This window comes from Procambarus clarkii, chromosome 11 (assembly GCF_040958095.1).
Source record: "Procambarus clarkii isolate CNS0578487 chromosome 11, FALCON_Pclarkii_2.0, whole genome shotgun sequence".
Classification (NCBI taxonomy): Eukaryota; Metazoa; Arthropoda; class Malacostraca; order Decapoda; family Cambaridae; genus Procambarus; species Procambarus clarkii.
Genome location: NC_091160.1, coordinates 41,218,302 through 41,233,585, shown reverse-complemented (window position 1 = coordinate 41,233,585; position 15,284 = coordinate 41,218,302). Strand labels below are relative to the sequence as shown.

The window sequence follows — 15,284 nt, the reverse complement described above, 5'->3', positions numbered from 1 at the left end:
ACCTAGTTGTGTTTGCGGGGGTTAAGCTCTGGCTCTTTGGTCCTGCCTCTCAACTGTCAATCAACAGGTGTACAGGTTCCTGAGCCTATCGGGCTCTGTCATATCTACACTTGAAACTGTGTATGGAGTCAGCCTCCACCACATCACTTCCTAATGCATTCCATTTGTCAACCACTCTGACACTAAAAAAGTTCTTTCTAATATCTCTGTGGCTCATTTGGGCACTCAGTTTCCACCTGTGTCCCCTAGTGCGTGTGCCCCTTGTGTTAAATGCGTGTCTTTATCTACCCTATCTATTCCTGTTAGTATTTTGTAAATGGTGATCGTATCTCCTCTCTTTTATCATCTAGTTTAGGCATGTTTAACGCCTCTAGTCTCTCCTCGTAAGTCTTGTTTCTCAGGTCCGGAAGCCATTGTGTAGCATGCCGCTGCACCTTTTACAGTTTCTTTATGTACTTCTTGAGATTTGGGCACCATACAACTGCTGCATATTCCAGTTTTGGTCTCACATACGTTATGAACAGTTTCTTTAGTACTTCACCATCCATATAATTAACAACAAGTGTGAAGTTGGAAAGTGACGCGTCCGTTCCTCTCACAATGTTCTTCGTGTGTTCCTCTGGCAACAGTTTACTATACACAACCACTCTGAAGGTCTCCTTCCTTATCACAGTTCTGTAATTCATTCCACATAATTTATAAATTGTGTCTGATCTATTTTCTCCTATTCCACACTCCATAACATGGCATTTATCCACATTGAATTCCATTTGCCACTTGACGCTCCAAGCACTTATTTTATTTAGATCAGTTTGAAAGACATTACAATGGTCTCCGTCTCCCATCTTGCCCAGTATCTTAGCATCATCAGCAGACATGTTCATATAGTTCTGTGTTCCTTCTGGTACATGGTTTATGTAGACGATGAACATTACTGGTGCAAGAACTGAGTCCTGTGGGACTCCGCTAGTAACACTCCTCCAGTCAGACATTGTCTCTGATTACCGCCCTCATCTGTCTGTCAGACAATTGTTCATCCATGTCAGCAGTCTCCCTGTCACCCCCTCCAGCATGTTCCAGTTTCCAGAACAGCCTCTTGTGTGGGACTGTCAAAAGCCTTTTTTCAGGTCCAGATAAACACAGTCAACCCAACCATCTCTTTCCTGTAGTATCTCTGTGGTGAGCCGGTCGGCCGAGTGGACAGCACGCTGTACTTGTGATCCTGTGGTCCTGGGTTCTATCCCAGGCGCCGGCGAGAAACAATGGGCAGAGTTTCTTTCACCCTATGCCCCTATTACCTAGCAGTAAAATAGGTACCTGGGAGTTAGTCAGCTGTCACGGGCTGCTTCCTGGGGGTGGAGGCCTGGTCGAGGACCGGGCCGCGGGGACACTAAAGCCCAGAAGTCATCTCAAGATAAGCTATCATAAAAGCTAAATAGATTTGTGACACAGGCTGCGTGCGGAGTGTATATACAATCAGACCAACACTGTTGACCTCTATAATACCTTAAAAATTTCAATATATCCAGTCATAGTTTTTCTCTGCCAAGCTCGCCCTAATTACCACATTTTGCCGGCGAGCATTTTACTGCTAGCGTTCAGGCGGTGACTTTTGTGTGTGTGTCTGTGTGTGTTGGGAGAGCTTCCTGCTCAGCCTTATGTTCAGCCTTATAATCACCCCTTATGTTCAGCCCTCACACCTCAGGCCTACAGCAGACCAACACTCACATAACTAGCACGGTTGGGCACCTTTCCTTTCACCTAATACAGCTGTTCACCCAGCAGTAAATAGATAACCCGGGAGTTAGTCAACTGCTGTGTAGTCAACACCATGTTAATTGCACTTACATTCACTATTAATGTAAGTAGTAAGTGAGGAAAATTCCACTCTCAATGTTAATTTTATTAATATCTTAGGAATGTATTAATCAGATCTATATATCAGAATCATATCAGATTCATTATCTATTGATCATATCTACTGTATCTACATCAGCATCCTTCATGACCATTAGTAAAGTACACTATTGGGATTAATGTCTATATATTATAAATGTGATCCCCAGAATCTAGAAGCTTCTAGGTAATCAAAAATATTGCTGGAACCAAAGTCATGGCTTTCAGTGATGTAGTTTCAAAATCCTTAATAAAAGACAAATTTTGCTATCCAGTACTATTGATAATCTTTAAATCCACTAGGCAGTTATCCTGTGATATAACCTTATCACAATAATCAGTCTAAATACTGAAAATAATCAATCTATTACCATTGCTGGCACCTCCGCTGACGTAGCCTCATCCAAATCATTCTTTGTTTACAAACTTATAGTCTTCGCTGATGTCAACATTCTGCATCAAATCATCATATCTTGAGGATATCTTGAGATGATTTCGGGGCTTTAGTGTCCCCGCGGCCCGGTCCTCGACCAGGCCTCCACCCCCAGGAAGCAGCCCGTGACAGCTGACTAACACACAGGTACCTATTTTACTGCTAGGTAACAGGGGCATAGGGTGAAAGAAACTCTGCCCATTGTTTCTCGCCGGCGCCTGGGATCGAACCCAGGACCACAGGATCACAAGTCCAGGGTGCTGTCCGCTCGGCCAACCAGCTCCACTAAGCTCTGGTTCTCAATTTCAGGATAAGTTATTAATTGTTTCAGAGCGTCGATTGGCCAATTAGCATGCTTTATCACATTAATAGTTCCATATATATAAACTGAGAGTCGTTAGGCTGCGAGACAACGCCTTATCAACTAGTAAGTAAGACTTAATCTTTTCAGTGAATGAACTTCTTTTATTTCTGAATATTCATATAATCAGAAAACCCATATCTTGTGTATATAATTCTTTACTTTAACTTATCATACATCTAAATGCCTTATCTAATCTTAATTTATCAAATTAAGATTAAATATTATCATTAAAATAATAATAATTATTGTAATATTAAAATAATTCAATAATTTAATTAATTAATAAAATAATTAAATTATTTTATTAACTGTACATCTGTACACTCCAGTCACAGCTGTACACCTGTTCACTCCAGCCACACCTGTACACCTGATCACTCCAGCCACAACTGTACACCTGTTCACTCCAGCCACAACTGTACCCCTGTTCACTCCAGCCACACCCGTACACCTGATCACTCCAGCCACAACTGTACACCTGTTCACTCCAGCCACAACTGTACACCTGTTCACTCCAGCCACACCTGTACACCTGATCACTCCAGCCACAACTGTACACCTGTTTACTCCAGTCACAGCTGTACACCTGTACACTCCAGTCACACCTGTACACCTGTACACTCCAGCCACAACTGTACACCTGTTCACTCCAGCCACAACTGTACACCTGTTCACTCCAGCCACAACTGTACACCTGTTCACTCCGGGCACAACTGTACCCCTGTACACTCCAGTCACAGCTGTACACCTGTTCACTCCAGCCACAACTGTACACCTGTTCACTCCAGCCACAACTGTACACCTGTACACTTCAGTCACACCCGTACACCTGTACACTCCAGCCACAACTGTACACCTGTTCACTCCGGGCACAACTGTACCCCTGTACACTCCAGTCACACCTGTACACCTGTTCACTCCAGCCACAACTGTACACCTGTTCACTCCAGCCACAACTGTACACCTGTTTACTCCAGTCACAGCTGTACACCTGTTCACTCCAGCCACACCTGTACACCTGATCACTCCAGCCACAACTGTACACCTGTTCACTCCAGTCACAGCTGCACACCTGTTCACTCCAGCCACAGCTGTACACCTGTTCACTTACGAACTAAACCTGTACAACTAATAATAGTTTGCCAACAATTCACGTTTTCTCTTAACTAAGCTATCATACCCATTTTCTTTGTTAATAAATGGCGCACAGACTCTTGTAGTTTTACACCCTCTTCACTAGCGCTATTTCTGAGAGACAAATTTAAATATACATTCAAGTATGGCTGTCACACTGCGGAAAATACTTGACCGAAATTAAGATTTCAAGGTTCATAAGACATCAAATACGTCAACAAATGTTAGAATTAATTTGTATAGTGTATTTCGAAGACAAATTTCTGAGCCTAGTTGATGGGGTTCTGGGAGTTGTTCTACTGCCCAAGCCCGGCCCGAGGCCAGGCTTGACTTGTGAGAGTTTGGTCCACCAGGCTGTTGCTTGGAGCGACCCGCAGGCCCACATATACCTGGTTGATGGGGTTCTGGGAGTTGTTCTACTGCCCAAGCCCGGCCCGAGGCCAGGCTTGACTTGTGAGAGTTTGGTCCACCAGGCTGTTGCTTGGAGCGACCCGCAGGCCCACATATACCTGGTTGATGGGGTTCTGGGAGTTGTTCTACTGCCCAAGCCCGGCCCGAGGCCAGGCTTGACTTGTGAGAGTTTGGTCCACCAGGCTGTTGCTTGGAGCGGCCCGCAGGCCCACATATACCTGGTTGATGGGGTTCTGGGAGTTGTTCTACTGCCCAAGCCCGGCCCGAGGCCAGGCTTGACTTACAATACAATACAATACAATACAATACAATACAATTTTATTTAGGTAAGGTACATACATACAATAAATATTTACAAGGATTGTTTAACTTATAGGTATAGCTAGTACATACAATGCCTAAAGCCACTATTACGCAAAGCGTTTCGGGCATGATAAACTTAAATGACAAGCTTAATACTAGTTGAGCATAATGAGTAGAATGAAAACAAGAAATGAAAACATAGATGAAAAAGCAGCACCAGTACAATTATGTCGACAAACAGCGCTCTTTAAAGAAAAAAACAGACATTGGTTGACAATAGAAGGGTAAGGTAGGTTACAGGGAATTTATTAGGTATAGCTTCGCTTTTATCTTAAACTGGTTGAGAGAGGTACAGTCTTTAACATGGTTGGGAAGGTCATTCCACATTCTGGGCCCCTTGATTTGTAGAGCATTTCTAGTTTGATTAAGTCGTACTCTAGGAATATCAAAACTGTATTTATTTCTGGTGTGATGCTCATGGGTTCTGATACAACCTTCTATGAAGCTTTTGAGATCAGAATTGGCATTATAGTTTAGCGTTTTATATATGTATAATACACATGAGAGAATGTGCAGTGACTTAATGTCTAACATATTCAGAGATTTAAGTAGGGGTACTGAGTGCTGTCTGGGGCCAGAGTTGGATATTGTCCTAATAGCAGCTTTGTGTTGAGTAATTAGAGGACGTAAGTGATTTTGGGTAGTAGAACCCCAAGCACAAATACCATAGTTGAGATATGGATAGATAAGGGAGTAATAGAGAGTCACCAGGGCAGGGCGGGGTACATAATATCTGATCTTAGAAAGAATGCCAACAGTTTTGGAAACTTTTTTTGATATATTTAGAATGTGTCCCTGGAAATTAAGCTTGTGGTCAATGAGAATGCCAAGGAATTTGCCATCTAATTTGTTACAAATTTGGGTATTGTTTATTTTGAGATTTATTTGATTACTTGTGAGAGTTTGGTCCACCAGGCTGTTGCTTGGAGCGGCCCGCAGGCCCACATATACCTGGTTGATGGGGTTCTGGGAGTTCTTCTACTGCCCAAACCCGGCCCGAGGCCGGGCTTGACTTGTGAGAGTTTGGTCCACCAGGCTGTTGCTTGGAGCGGCCCGCAGGCCCACATATACCTGGTTGATGGGGTTCTGGGAGTTCTTCTACTGCCCAAGCCCGGCCCGAGGCCAGGCTTGACTTGTGAGAGTTTGGTCCACCAGGCTGTTGCTTGGAGCGACCCGCAGGCCCACATATACCTGGTTGATGGGGTTCTGGGAGTTGTTCTACTGCCCAAGCCCGGCCCGAGGCCAGGCTTGACTTGTGAGAGTTTGGTCCACCAGGCTGTTGCTTGGAGCGACCCGCAGGCCCACATATACCTGGTTGATGGGGTTCTGGGAGTTGTTCTACTGCCCAAGCCCGGCCCGAGGCCAGGCTTGACTTGTGAGAGTTTGGTCCACCAGGCTGTTGCTTGGAGCGACCCGCAGGCCCACATATACCTGGTTGATGGGGTTCTGGGAGTTGTTCTACTGCCCAAGCCCGGCCCGAGGCCAGGCTTGACTTGTGAGAGTTTGGTCCACCAGGCTGTTGCTTGGAGCGACCCGCAGGCCCACATATACCTGGTTGATGGGGTTCTGGGAGTTCTTCTACTGCCCAAGCCCGGCCCGAGGCCAGGCTTGACTTGTGAGAGTTTGGTCCACCAGGCTGTTGCTTGGAGCGGCCCGCAGGCCCACATATACCTGGTTGATGGGGTTCTGGGAGTTGTTCTACTGCCCAAGCCCGGCCCGAGGCCAGGCTTGACTTACAATACAATACAATACAATACAATACAATACAATTTTATTTAGGTAAGGTACATACATACAATAAATATTTACAAGGATTGTTTAACTTATAGGTATAGCTAGTACATACAATGCCTAAAGCCACTATTACGCAAAGCGTTTCGGGCATGATAAACTTAAATGACAAGCTTAATACTAGTTGAGCATAATGAGTAGAATGAAAACAAGAAATGAAAACATAGATGAAAAAGCAGCACAAATACAATTATGTCGACAAACAGCGCTCTTTAAAGAAAAAAACAGACATTGGTTGACAATAGAAGGGTAAGGTAGGTTACAGGGAATTTATTAGGTATAGCTTCGCTTTTATCTTAAACTGGTTGAGAGAGGTACAGTCTTTAACATGGTTGGGAAGGTCATTCCACATTCTGGGCCCCTTGATTTGTAGAGCATTTCTAGTTTGATTAAGTCGTACTCTAGGAATATCAAAACTGTATTTATTTCTGGTGTGATGCTCATGGGTTCTGATACAACCTTCTATGAAGCTTTTGAGATCAGAATTGGCATTATAGTTTAGCGTTTTATATATGTATAATACACATGAGAGAATGTGCAGTGACTTAATGTCTAACATATTCAGAGATTTAAGTAGGGGTACTGAGTGCTGTCTGGGGCCAGAGTTGGATATTGTCCTAATAGCAGCTTTGTGTTGAGTAATTAGAGGACGTAAGTGATTTTGGGTAGTAGAACCCCAAGCACAAATACCATAGTTGAGATATGGATAGATAAGGGAGTAATAGAGAGTCACCAGGGCAGGGCGGGGTACATAATATCTGATCTTAGAAAGAATGCCAACAGTTTTGGAAACTTTTTTTGATATATTTAGAATGTGTCCCTGGAAATTAAGCTTGTGGTCAATGAGAATGCCAAGGAATTTGCCATCTAATTTGTTACAAATTTGGGTATTGTTTATTTTGAGATTTATTTGATTACTTGTGAGAGTTTGGTCCACCAGGCTGTTGCTTGGAGCGGCCCGCAGGCCCACATATACCTGGTTGATGGGGTTCTGGGAGTTCTTCTACTGCCCAAACCCGGCCCGAGGCCGGGCTTGACTTGTGAGAGTTTGGTCCACCAGGCTGTTGCTTGGAGCGGCCCGCAGGCCCACATATACCTGGTTGATGGGGTTCTGGGAGTTCTTCTACTGCCCAAGCCCGGCCCGAGGCCAGGCTTGACTTGTGAGAGTTTGGTCCACCAGGTTGTTGCTTGGAGCGGCCCGCAGGCCCACATATACCTGGTTGATGGGGTTCTGGGAGTTCTTCTACTGCCCAAGCCCGGCCCGAGGCCAGGCTTGACTTGTGAGAGTTTGGTCCACCAGGCTGTTGCTTGGAGCGGCCCGCAGGCCCACATACCCACCACAGCCCGGCTGATCCGGAACTTCTCTTAGAAAACCGTCCAGTTTTCTCTTGAAGATGTCCACAGTTGTTCCGGCAATATTTCTTATAGTCGCTGGGAGGACGTTGAACAACCGTGGACCTCTGATGTTTATACAGTGTTCTCTGATTGTGCCTATGGCACCTCTGCTCTTCACTGGACCTCTGATGTTTATACAGTGTTCTCTGATTGTGCCTATGGCACCTCTGCTCTTCACTGGACCTCTGATGTTTATACAGTGTTCTCTGATTGTGCCTATGGCACCTCTGCTCTTCACTGGTTCTATTCTGCATTTTCTTCCATATCGTTCACTCCAGTACGTTATTTTACTGTGTAGATTTGGTACTTGGCCCTCCAGTATCTTCCAGGTGTATATTATTTGGTATCTCTCTCGTCTCCTTTCTAGAGAGTACATTTGGAGAGCTTTGAGACGATCCCAATAATTTAGGTGTTTTATCTCGTCTATGCGTGCCGTATATGTTCTCTGTATTCCCTCTATTTCAGCAATCTCTCCTGCTCTGAAGGGGGAAGTGAGTACTGAGCAGTACTCAAGACGGGACAACACAAGTGACTTGAAGAGTACAACCATTGTGATGGGATCCCTGGATTTGAAAGTTCTCGTAATCCATCCGATCATTTTTCTGGCTGTCGCAATATTTGCTTGGTTATGCTCCCTAAACGTTAGGTCGTCGGACATCATTATTCCCAAATCCTTGACATGTTGTTTTCCTACTATGGGTACATTTGATTGTGTTTTGTACTCTGTATTATGTTTAAGGTCCTCATTTTTGCCGTACCTGAGTACCTGGAATTTATCACTGTTAAACTTCATGTTATTTTCTGCTGCCCAGTTGAAAACTTTGTTAATATCTGCTTGTAGTTTTTCAGTGTCTTCAGCAGAGGTAATTTTCATGCTGATTTTTGTGTCATCTGCAAAGGATGATACGAAGCTGTGACTTGTATATTTTTTTCTAAATCCCTTATTTTCGTTGGGATAGTCTAGAATAGGATGAGTTAGGATTGGTCAGTATAGGATAGCGATGACGTAGACAGGCCAAACTTTTCTCAGATCCAAGCCCCTTTTCGTCCCACGATGGTATTAAAACTAGGGTTTCGAGCCCCGGTCGCCTCGTTAGTCTTGATGAAACCTTACCTGACTTAATGAAAGCCATTAGAGGTCGGGGCCTTGATGGCCTATTGAGGCGGTGAAGGGTCGGGCCCTTAGTACTCGTGAATGACTTGTTCCTTCACTAGGTATAGTGGCCTTGTATTCTCAAGTGTAACACAGCCCCACATATAACACAGCCCCACATATAACACAGCCCCACACATAACACAGCCCCACACATAACACAGCCCCACATATAACACAGCCCCACATATAACACAGCCCCACACATAACACAGCCCCACACATAACACAGCCCCACATATAACACAGCCCCACATATAACACAGCCCCACATATAACACAGCCCCACACATAACACAGCCCCACATATAACACAGCCCCACACATAACACAGCCCCACACATAACACAGCCCCACATATAACACAGCCCCACACATAACACAGCCCCACATATAACACAGCCCCACATATAACACAGCCCCACATATAACACAGCCCCACATATAACACAGCCCCACACATAACACAGCCCCACACATAACACAGCCCCACATATAACACAGCCCCACATATAACACAGCCCCACACATAACACAGCCCCACACATAACACAGCCCCACACATAACACAGCCCCACATATAACACAGCCCCACACATAACACAGCCCCACACATAACACAGCCCCACACATAACACAGCCCCACACATAACACAGCCCCACATATAACACAGCCCCACACATAACACAGCCCCACATATAACACAGCCCCACACATAACACAGCCCCACACATAACACAGCCCCACACATAACACAGCCCCACATATAACACAGCCCCACACATAACACAGCCCCACATATAACACAGCCCCACATATAACACAGCCCCACATATAACACAGCCCCACATATAACACAGCCCCACATATAACACAGCCCCACATATAACACAGCCCCACATATAACACAGCCCCACACATAACACAGCCCCACATATAACACAGCCCCACATATAACACAGCCCCACATATAACACAGCCCCACACATAACACAGCCCCACACATAACACAGCCCCACATATAACACAGCCCCACATATAACACAGCCCCACATATAACACAGCCCCACATATAACACAGCCCCACATATAACACAGCCCCACATATAACACAGCCCCACACATAACACAGCCCCACATATAACACAGCCCCACATATAACACAGCCCCACATATAACACAGCCCCACATATAACACAGCCCCACATATAACACAGCCCCACATATAACACAGCCCCACACATAACACAGCCCCACACATAACACAGCCCCACATATAACACAGCCCCACATATAACACAGCCCCACACATAACACAGCCCCACATATAACACAGCCCCACACATAACACAGCCCCACACATAACACAGCCCCACATATAACACAGCCCCACACATAACACAGCCCCATATATAACACAGCCCCACATATAACACAGCCCCACATATAACACAGCCCCACACATAACACAGCCCCACACATAACACAGCCCCACATATAACACAGCCCCACACATAACAGAGCCCCACACATAACACAGCCCCACACATAACACAGCCCCACACATAACACAGCCCCACATATAACACAGCCCCACACATAACACAGCCCCACATATAACACAGCCCCACATATAACACAGCCCCACACATAACACAGCCCCACATATAACACAGCCCCACACATAACACAGCCCCACACATAACACAGCCCCACACATAACACAGCCCCACACATAACACAGCCCCACACATAACACAGCCCCACATATAACACAGCCCCACATATAACACAGCCCCACATATAACACAGCCCCACATATAACACAGCCCCACATATAACACAGCCCCACACATAACACAGCCCCACACATAACACAGCCCCACACATAACACAGCCCCACACATAACACAGCCCCACACATAACACAGCCCCACACATAACACAGCCCCACATATAACACAGCCCCACATATAACACAGCCCCACATATAACACAGCCCCACATATAACACAGCCCCACACATAACACAGCCCCACACATAACACAGCCCCACATATAACACAGCCACACATATAACACAGCCCCACATATAACACAGCCCCACATATAACACAGCCCCACATATAACACAGCCCCACACATAACACAGCCCCACACACAACACACGCCCCACATATAACACAGCCCCACATATAACACAGCCCCACACATAACACAGCCCCACATATAACACAGCCCCACACATAACACAGCCCCACATATAACACAGCCCCACACATAACACAGCCCCACATATAACACAGCCCCACACATAACACAGCCCCACACATAACACAGCCCCACACATAACACAGCCCCACATATAACACAGCCCCACATATAACACAGCCCCACACATAACACAGCCCCACATATAACACAGCCCCACACATAACACAGCCCCACACATAACACAGCCCCACATATAACACAGCCCCACACATAACACAGCCCCACATATAACACAGCCCCACATATAACACAGCCCCACACATAACACAGCCACACATATAACACAGCCCCACATATAACACAGCCCCACACATAACACAGCCCCACATATAACACAGCCCCACACATAACACAGCCACACATATAACACAGCCCCACATATAACACAGCCCCACATATAACACAGCCCCACACATAACACAGCCCCACACATATAACACAGCCCCACATATAACACAGCCCCACATATAACACAGCCCCACATATAACACAGCCCCACACATAACACAGCCCCACACATATAACACAGCCCCACATATAACACAGCCCCACATATAACACAGCCCCACACATAACACAGCCCCACACATAACACAGCCCCACACATAACACAGCCACTCATATAACACAGCCCCACATATAACACAGCCCCACATATAACACAGCCCCACACATAACACAGCCACACACATAACACAGCCCCACATATAACACAGCCCCACATATAACACAGCCCCACACATAACACAGCCCCACACATAACACAGCCCCACACATAACACAGCCACACATATAACACAGCCCCACATATAACACAGCCCCACATATAACACAGCCCCACATATAACACAGCCCCACACATAACACAGCCCCACATATAACACAGCCCCACATATAACACAGCCCCACATATAACACAGCCCCACACATAACACAGCCCCACACATAACACAGCCACACATATAACACAGCCACGTGTGGTCGTAGACGGGGTCAATACACATCTGGACGTGTCATTATTTAACAAAAATGAGAAAATTATTTCCTGTGTTATTAACGCATTTAATTATCGATCCTAAGTACCGGGTGCGTTGGGGTGACTTTTTCTTGGCCCGAAACTCCATCCATAGTGTGGTATTACTATGTGAGAGAGAGAGAGAGAGAGAGAGAGAGAGAGAGAGAGAGAGAGAGAGAGAGAGAGAGAGAGAGAGAGAGAGAGAGAGAGAGAGAGAGAGAGACTCAGAAAATGTAAAATTATTTATAGTGAAACAATTATCAAAACTCTACGGAAAACAAATATCCGATTTCAGACCTTATCAAAATCGCTTGGGGGTAGCTGTAGGGGCCGACATTTCTTACAGAAGCACAAAGGCAGACCCACTAGCAAGCCCTGCCGCTGCTCTACATGTTGTACAGGTTCAAATACCTCCAAGTTTCTCACAGATTAAGGAGCAAATCAAGAAGAAAATATTCCCAACTATCAAAAGTCGCCACAGAGTCAAAGTAGCGGAAGGAAGATCCACTGCGATATGGTACGAACAAGCCGCTGGGAACTCCTCTTTCATGCCTGACAAAAAGATATCCAGAGACATTGCTGTAGCCATACACAGACTCAGACCTGGTTACAAGTGCTGCTGGGAGGTAATGAACCCAATAGTTAAAGTGTGTCATATCTGTGGAACAGAAGCAGAGGCGCCACTATTGTACTACTTACTGGAATGTGAAGCTACTGAATCCCTGACCATCAAACTATACATTAATCCAACGACAGCAGCTGCATTACATGCACATTGTCGGGGACAGGAAGCCTGGACTTAGGCTTATCCACACCTCTCCTGCTGCAACCCATCCTCCGAATTGACAGTACGACTTAATACTAAGTGTAATAAGTACACTTTCTTACTATCATAAACAGTGCATAATTTCACTTATGGGGCTGTTACATTTACCCAACTCCCTCCCCAGATTTAATTCTCCTCGTTTTCTGTTAAGACACTCAGAATTTTAGGATGAAGTTTTCAATTTCAGTTTGCAATTCACAAGTTTTAAATATCAGGAATTTCTTTTTCAGGTTAATTAAACAATATAGACTTTATACAAAATTTTAAAATATCCTGAATTACTTTACAATTTATTGATATATTTTAGTTTTGTTTTATTAGTATTATAAAACTGTAATATCAATATATCTATAGGTTAAGTACTAATTGTAATTAAGAAGCAATAAAATTATTATCTTCAAAAACAAAAGACGGTTAGGTCAGGTCGTGGTTTTCTATTCAGTTTTTCAGGTAAACTCAAATATTCACAATATATTTGACAGTACGATTTAATACTAAGTGAAAAAAGTACAATTCCTAACTGCTATGAATAGTACATAATTGCACTTATTTGTATTCTTACATTGACCACCCCATTTTTGGAGGCCGGGCTGCCTAGGTCTATTACTAAACCCAGGATACAACCCCCACAACAGTTGACTAACTCCCGGGTCCCTATTTTACTACTAGGTGAACAGAAGCACCAGATGAAAGGAAACGTTCCCAAACGTTTCCATCCAGCCCGTGGGTTAAACTCTGGTTTCCTTGACTGACAGACGAGGAAGTGCCCAGAGCCTCAAGGCCCAGAAAGTCTTAACTTCTCAGTCTTGGCCACTCACTATCATCCATCTTCTCTGCTTCTCTTCTACTTCTCAAGTCTTCATTCTTTCTTCAATGTATTTTTGCCTCTTTGTTATTCCTTCTCTAATTATTGGTTAGTGTTTTCCTGCGGCTGTTTTTGTGTCTTGGTGATCGCCTGTCAGTCTATGGGCAGCTCTGTTTAATCTGGTTTGTAGTCTTTTTCTTAAGTCACTCCTTTTATTGAATGTTTAGCAGGTTTTCTATGATTGTCGTGTCTGCCGTTTTCTGTTGGGGCAGCTTCTCCCTTTGGTGGGGCGGTGATGTGTAGTGGATGTGTTAAGCCTTGACGTGTCCCCGGCACCCACACGCACGTTCACGCGCGCACACACACACACACACACACACACACACACACACACACACACACACACACACACACACACACACACACACACACACACACACTCACTCACACACACACACAGTGTCAGAGTAGTTAGTAAATGGAATGCATTAGGAAGTGATGTGGTGGAGGCTGACTCCATACACAGTTTCAAATGTAGATATGATAGAGCCCAATAGGCTCAGGAATCTGTACACCAGTTGATTGACGGTTGAGAGGCGGGACCAAAGAGCCAGAGCTCAACCCCCGCAAGCACAATTAGGTGAGTACAATTAGGTGAGTACACACACACACACACACACACACACACACACACACACACACACACACACACACACACACACACACACACACACTCACCCACACACACACACACACACACACACACACACAAACACACACACACACTCACTCACACACACACACACACACACACACACACACACACACACACACACACACACACACATGTAGATATGATAGAGCCCAATAGGCTCAGGAATCTGTACACCAGTTGATTGACGGTTGAGAGGCGGGACCAAAGAGCCAGAGCTCAACCCCCGCAAGCACAATTAGGTAAGTACAATTAGGTAAGTACACACACACACACACACACACACACACACACACATCCTGGAGTATGCAGCCCCAGCATGGAGTCCATATCTAGTCAAGGATAAGACTAAACTGGAAAAGGTTCAAAGGTTTGCCACCAGACTAGTACCCGAGCTGAGAGGTATGAGCTACGAGGAGAGACTACGGGAATTAAACCTCACTTCGCTGGAAGACAGAAGAGTTAGGGGGGACATGATCACCACATTCAAGATTCTGAAGGGAATTGATGGGGTAGATAAAGACAGTCTATTTAACACAAGGGGAACACGCACAAGGGGACACAGGTGGAAACTGAGTGCCCAAATGAGCCACAGAGATATTAGAAAGAACTTTTTTAGTGTCAGAGTGGTTGACAAATGGAATGCATTAGGAAGTGATGTGGTGGAGGCTGACTCCATACACAGTTTCAAGTGTAGATATGATAGAGCCC

General features: G+C 45.1%; 2 protein-coding genes across 2 annotated transcripts in view; both read right to left on the bottom strand.

Moving 5' to 3' along the window:
* The window catches only part of LOC123758453 (Protein kinase, cGMP-dependent at 21D), a 374,435-nt gene that overhangs the window by 182,558 nt on the left and 176,593 nt on the right, over window positions 1–15,284 (bottom strand). The gene's annotated exons all lie outside the window — the stretch shown is intronic.
* On the bottom strand, window positions 438–992 carry LOC138363681 (uncharacterized). Its single transcript, XM_069323062.1, has one exon. It carries the CDS (start codon window positions 990–992, stop codon window positions 438–440), a length of 555 nt encoding a protein of 184 aa, XP_069179163.1.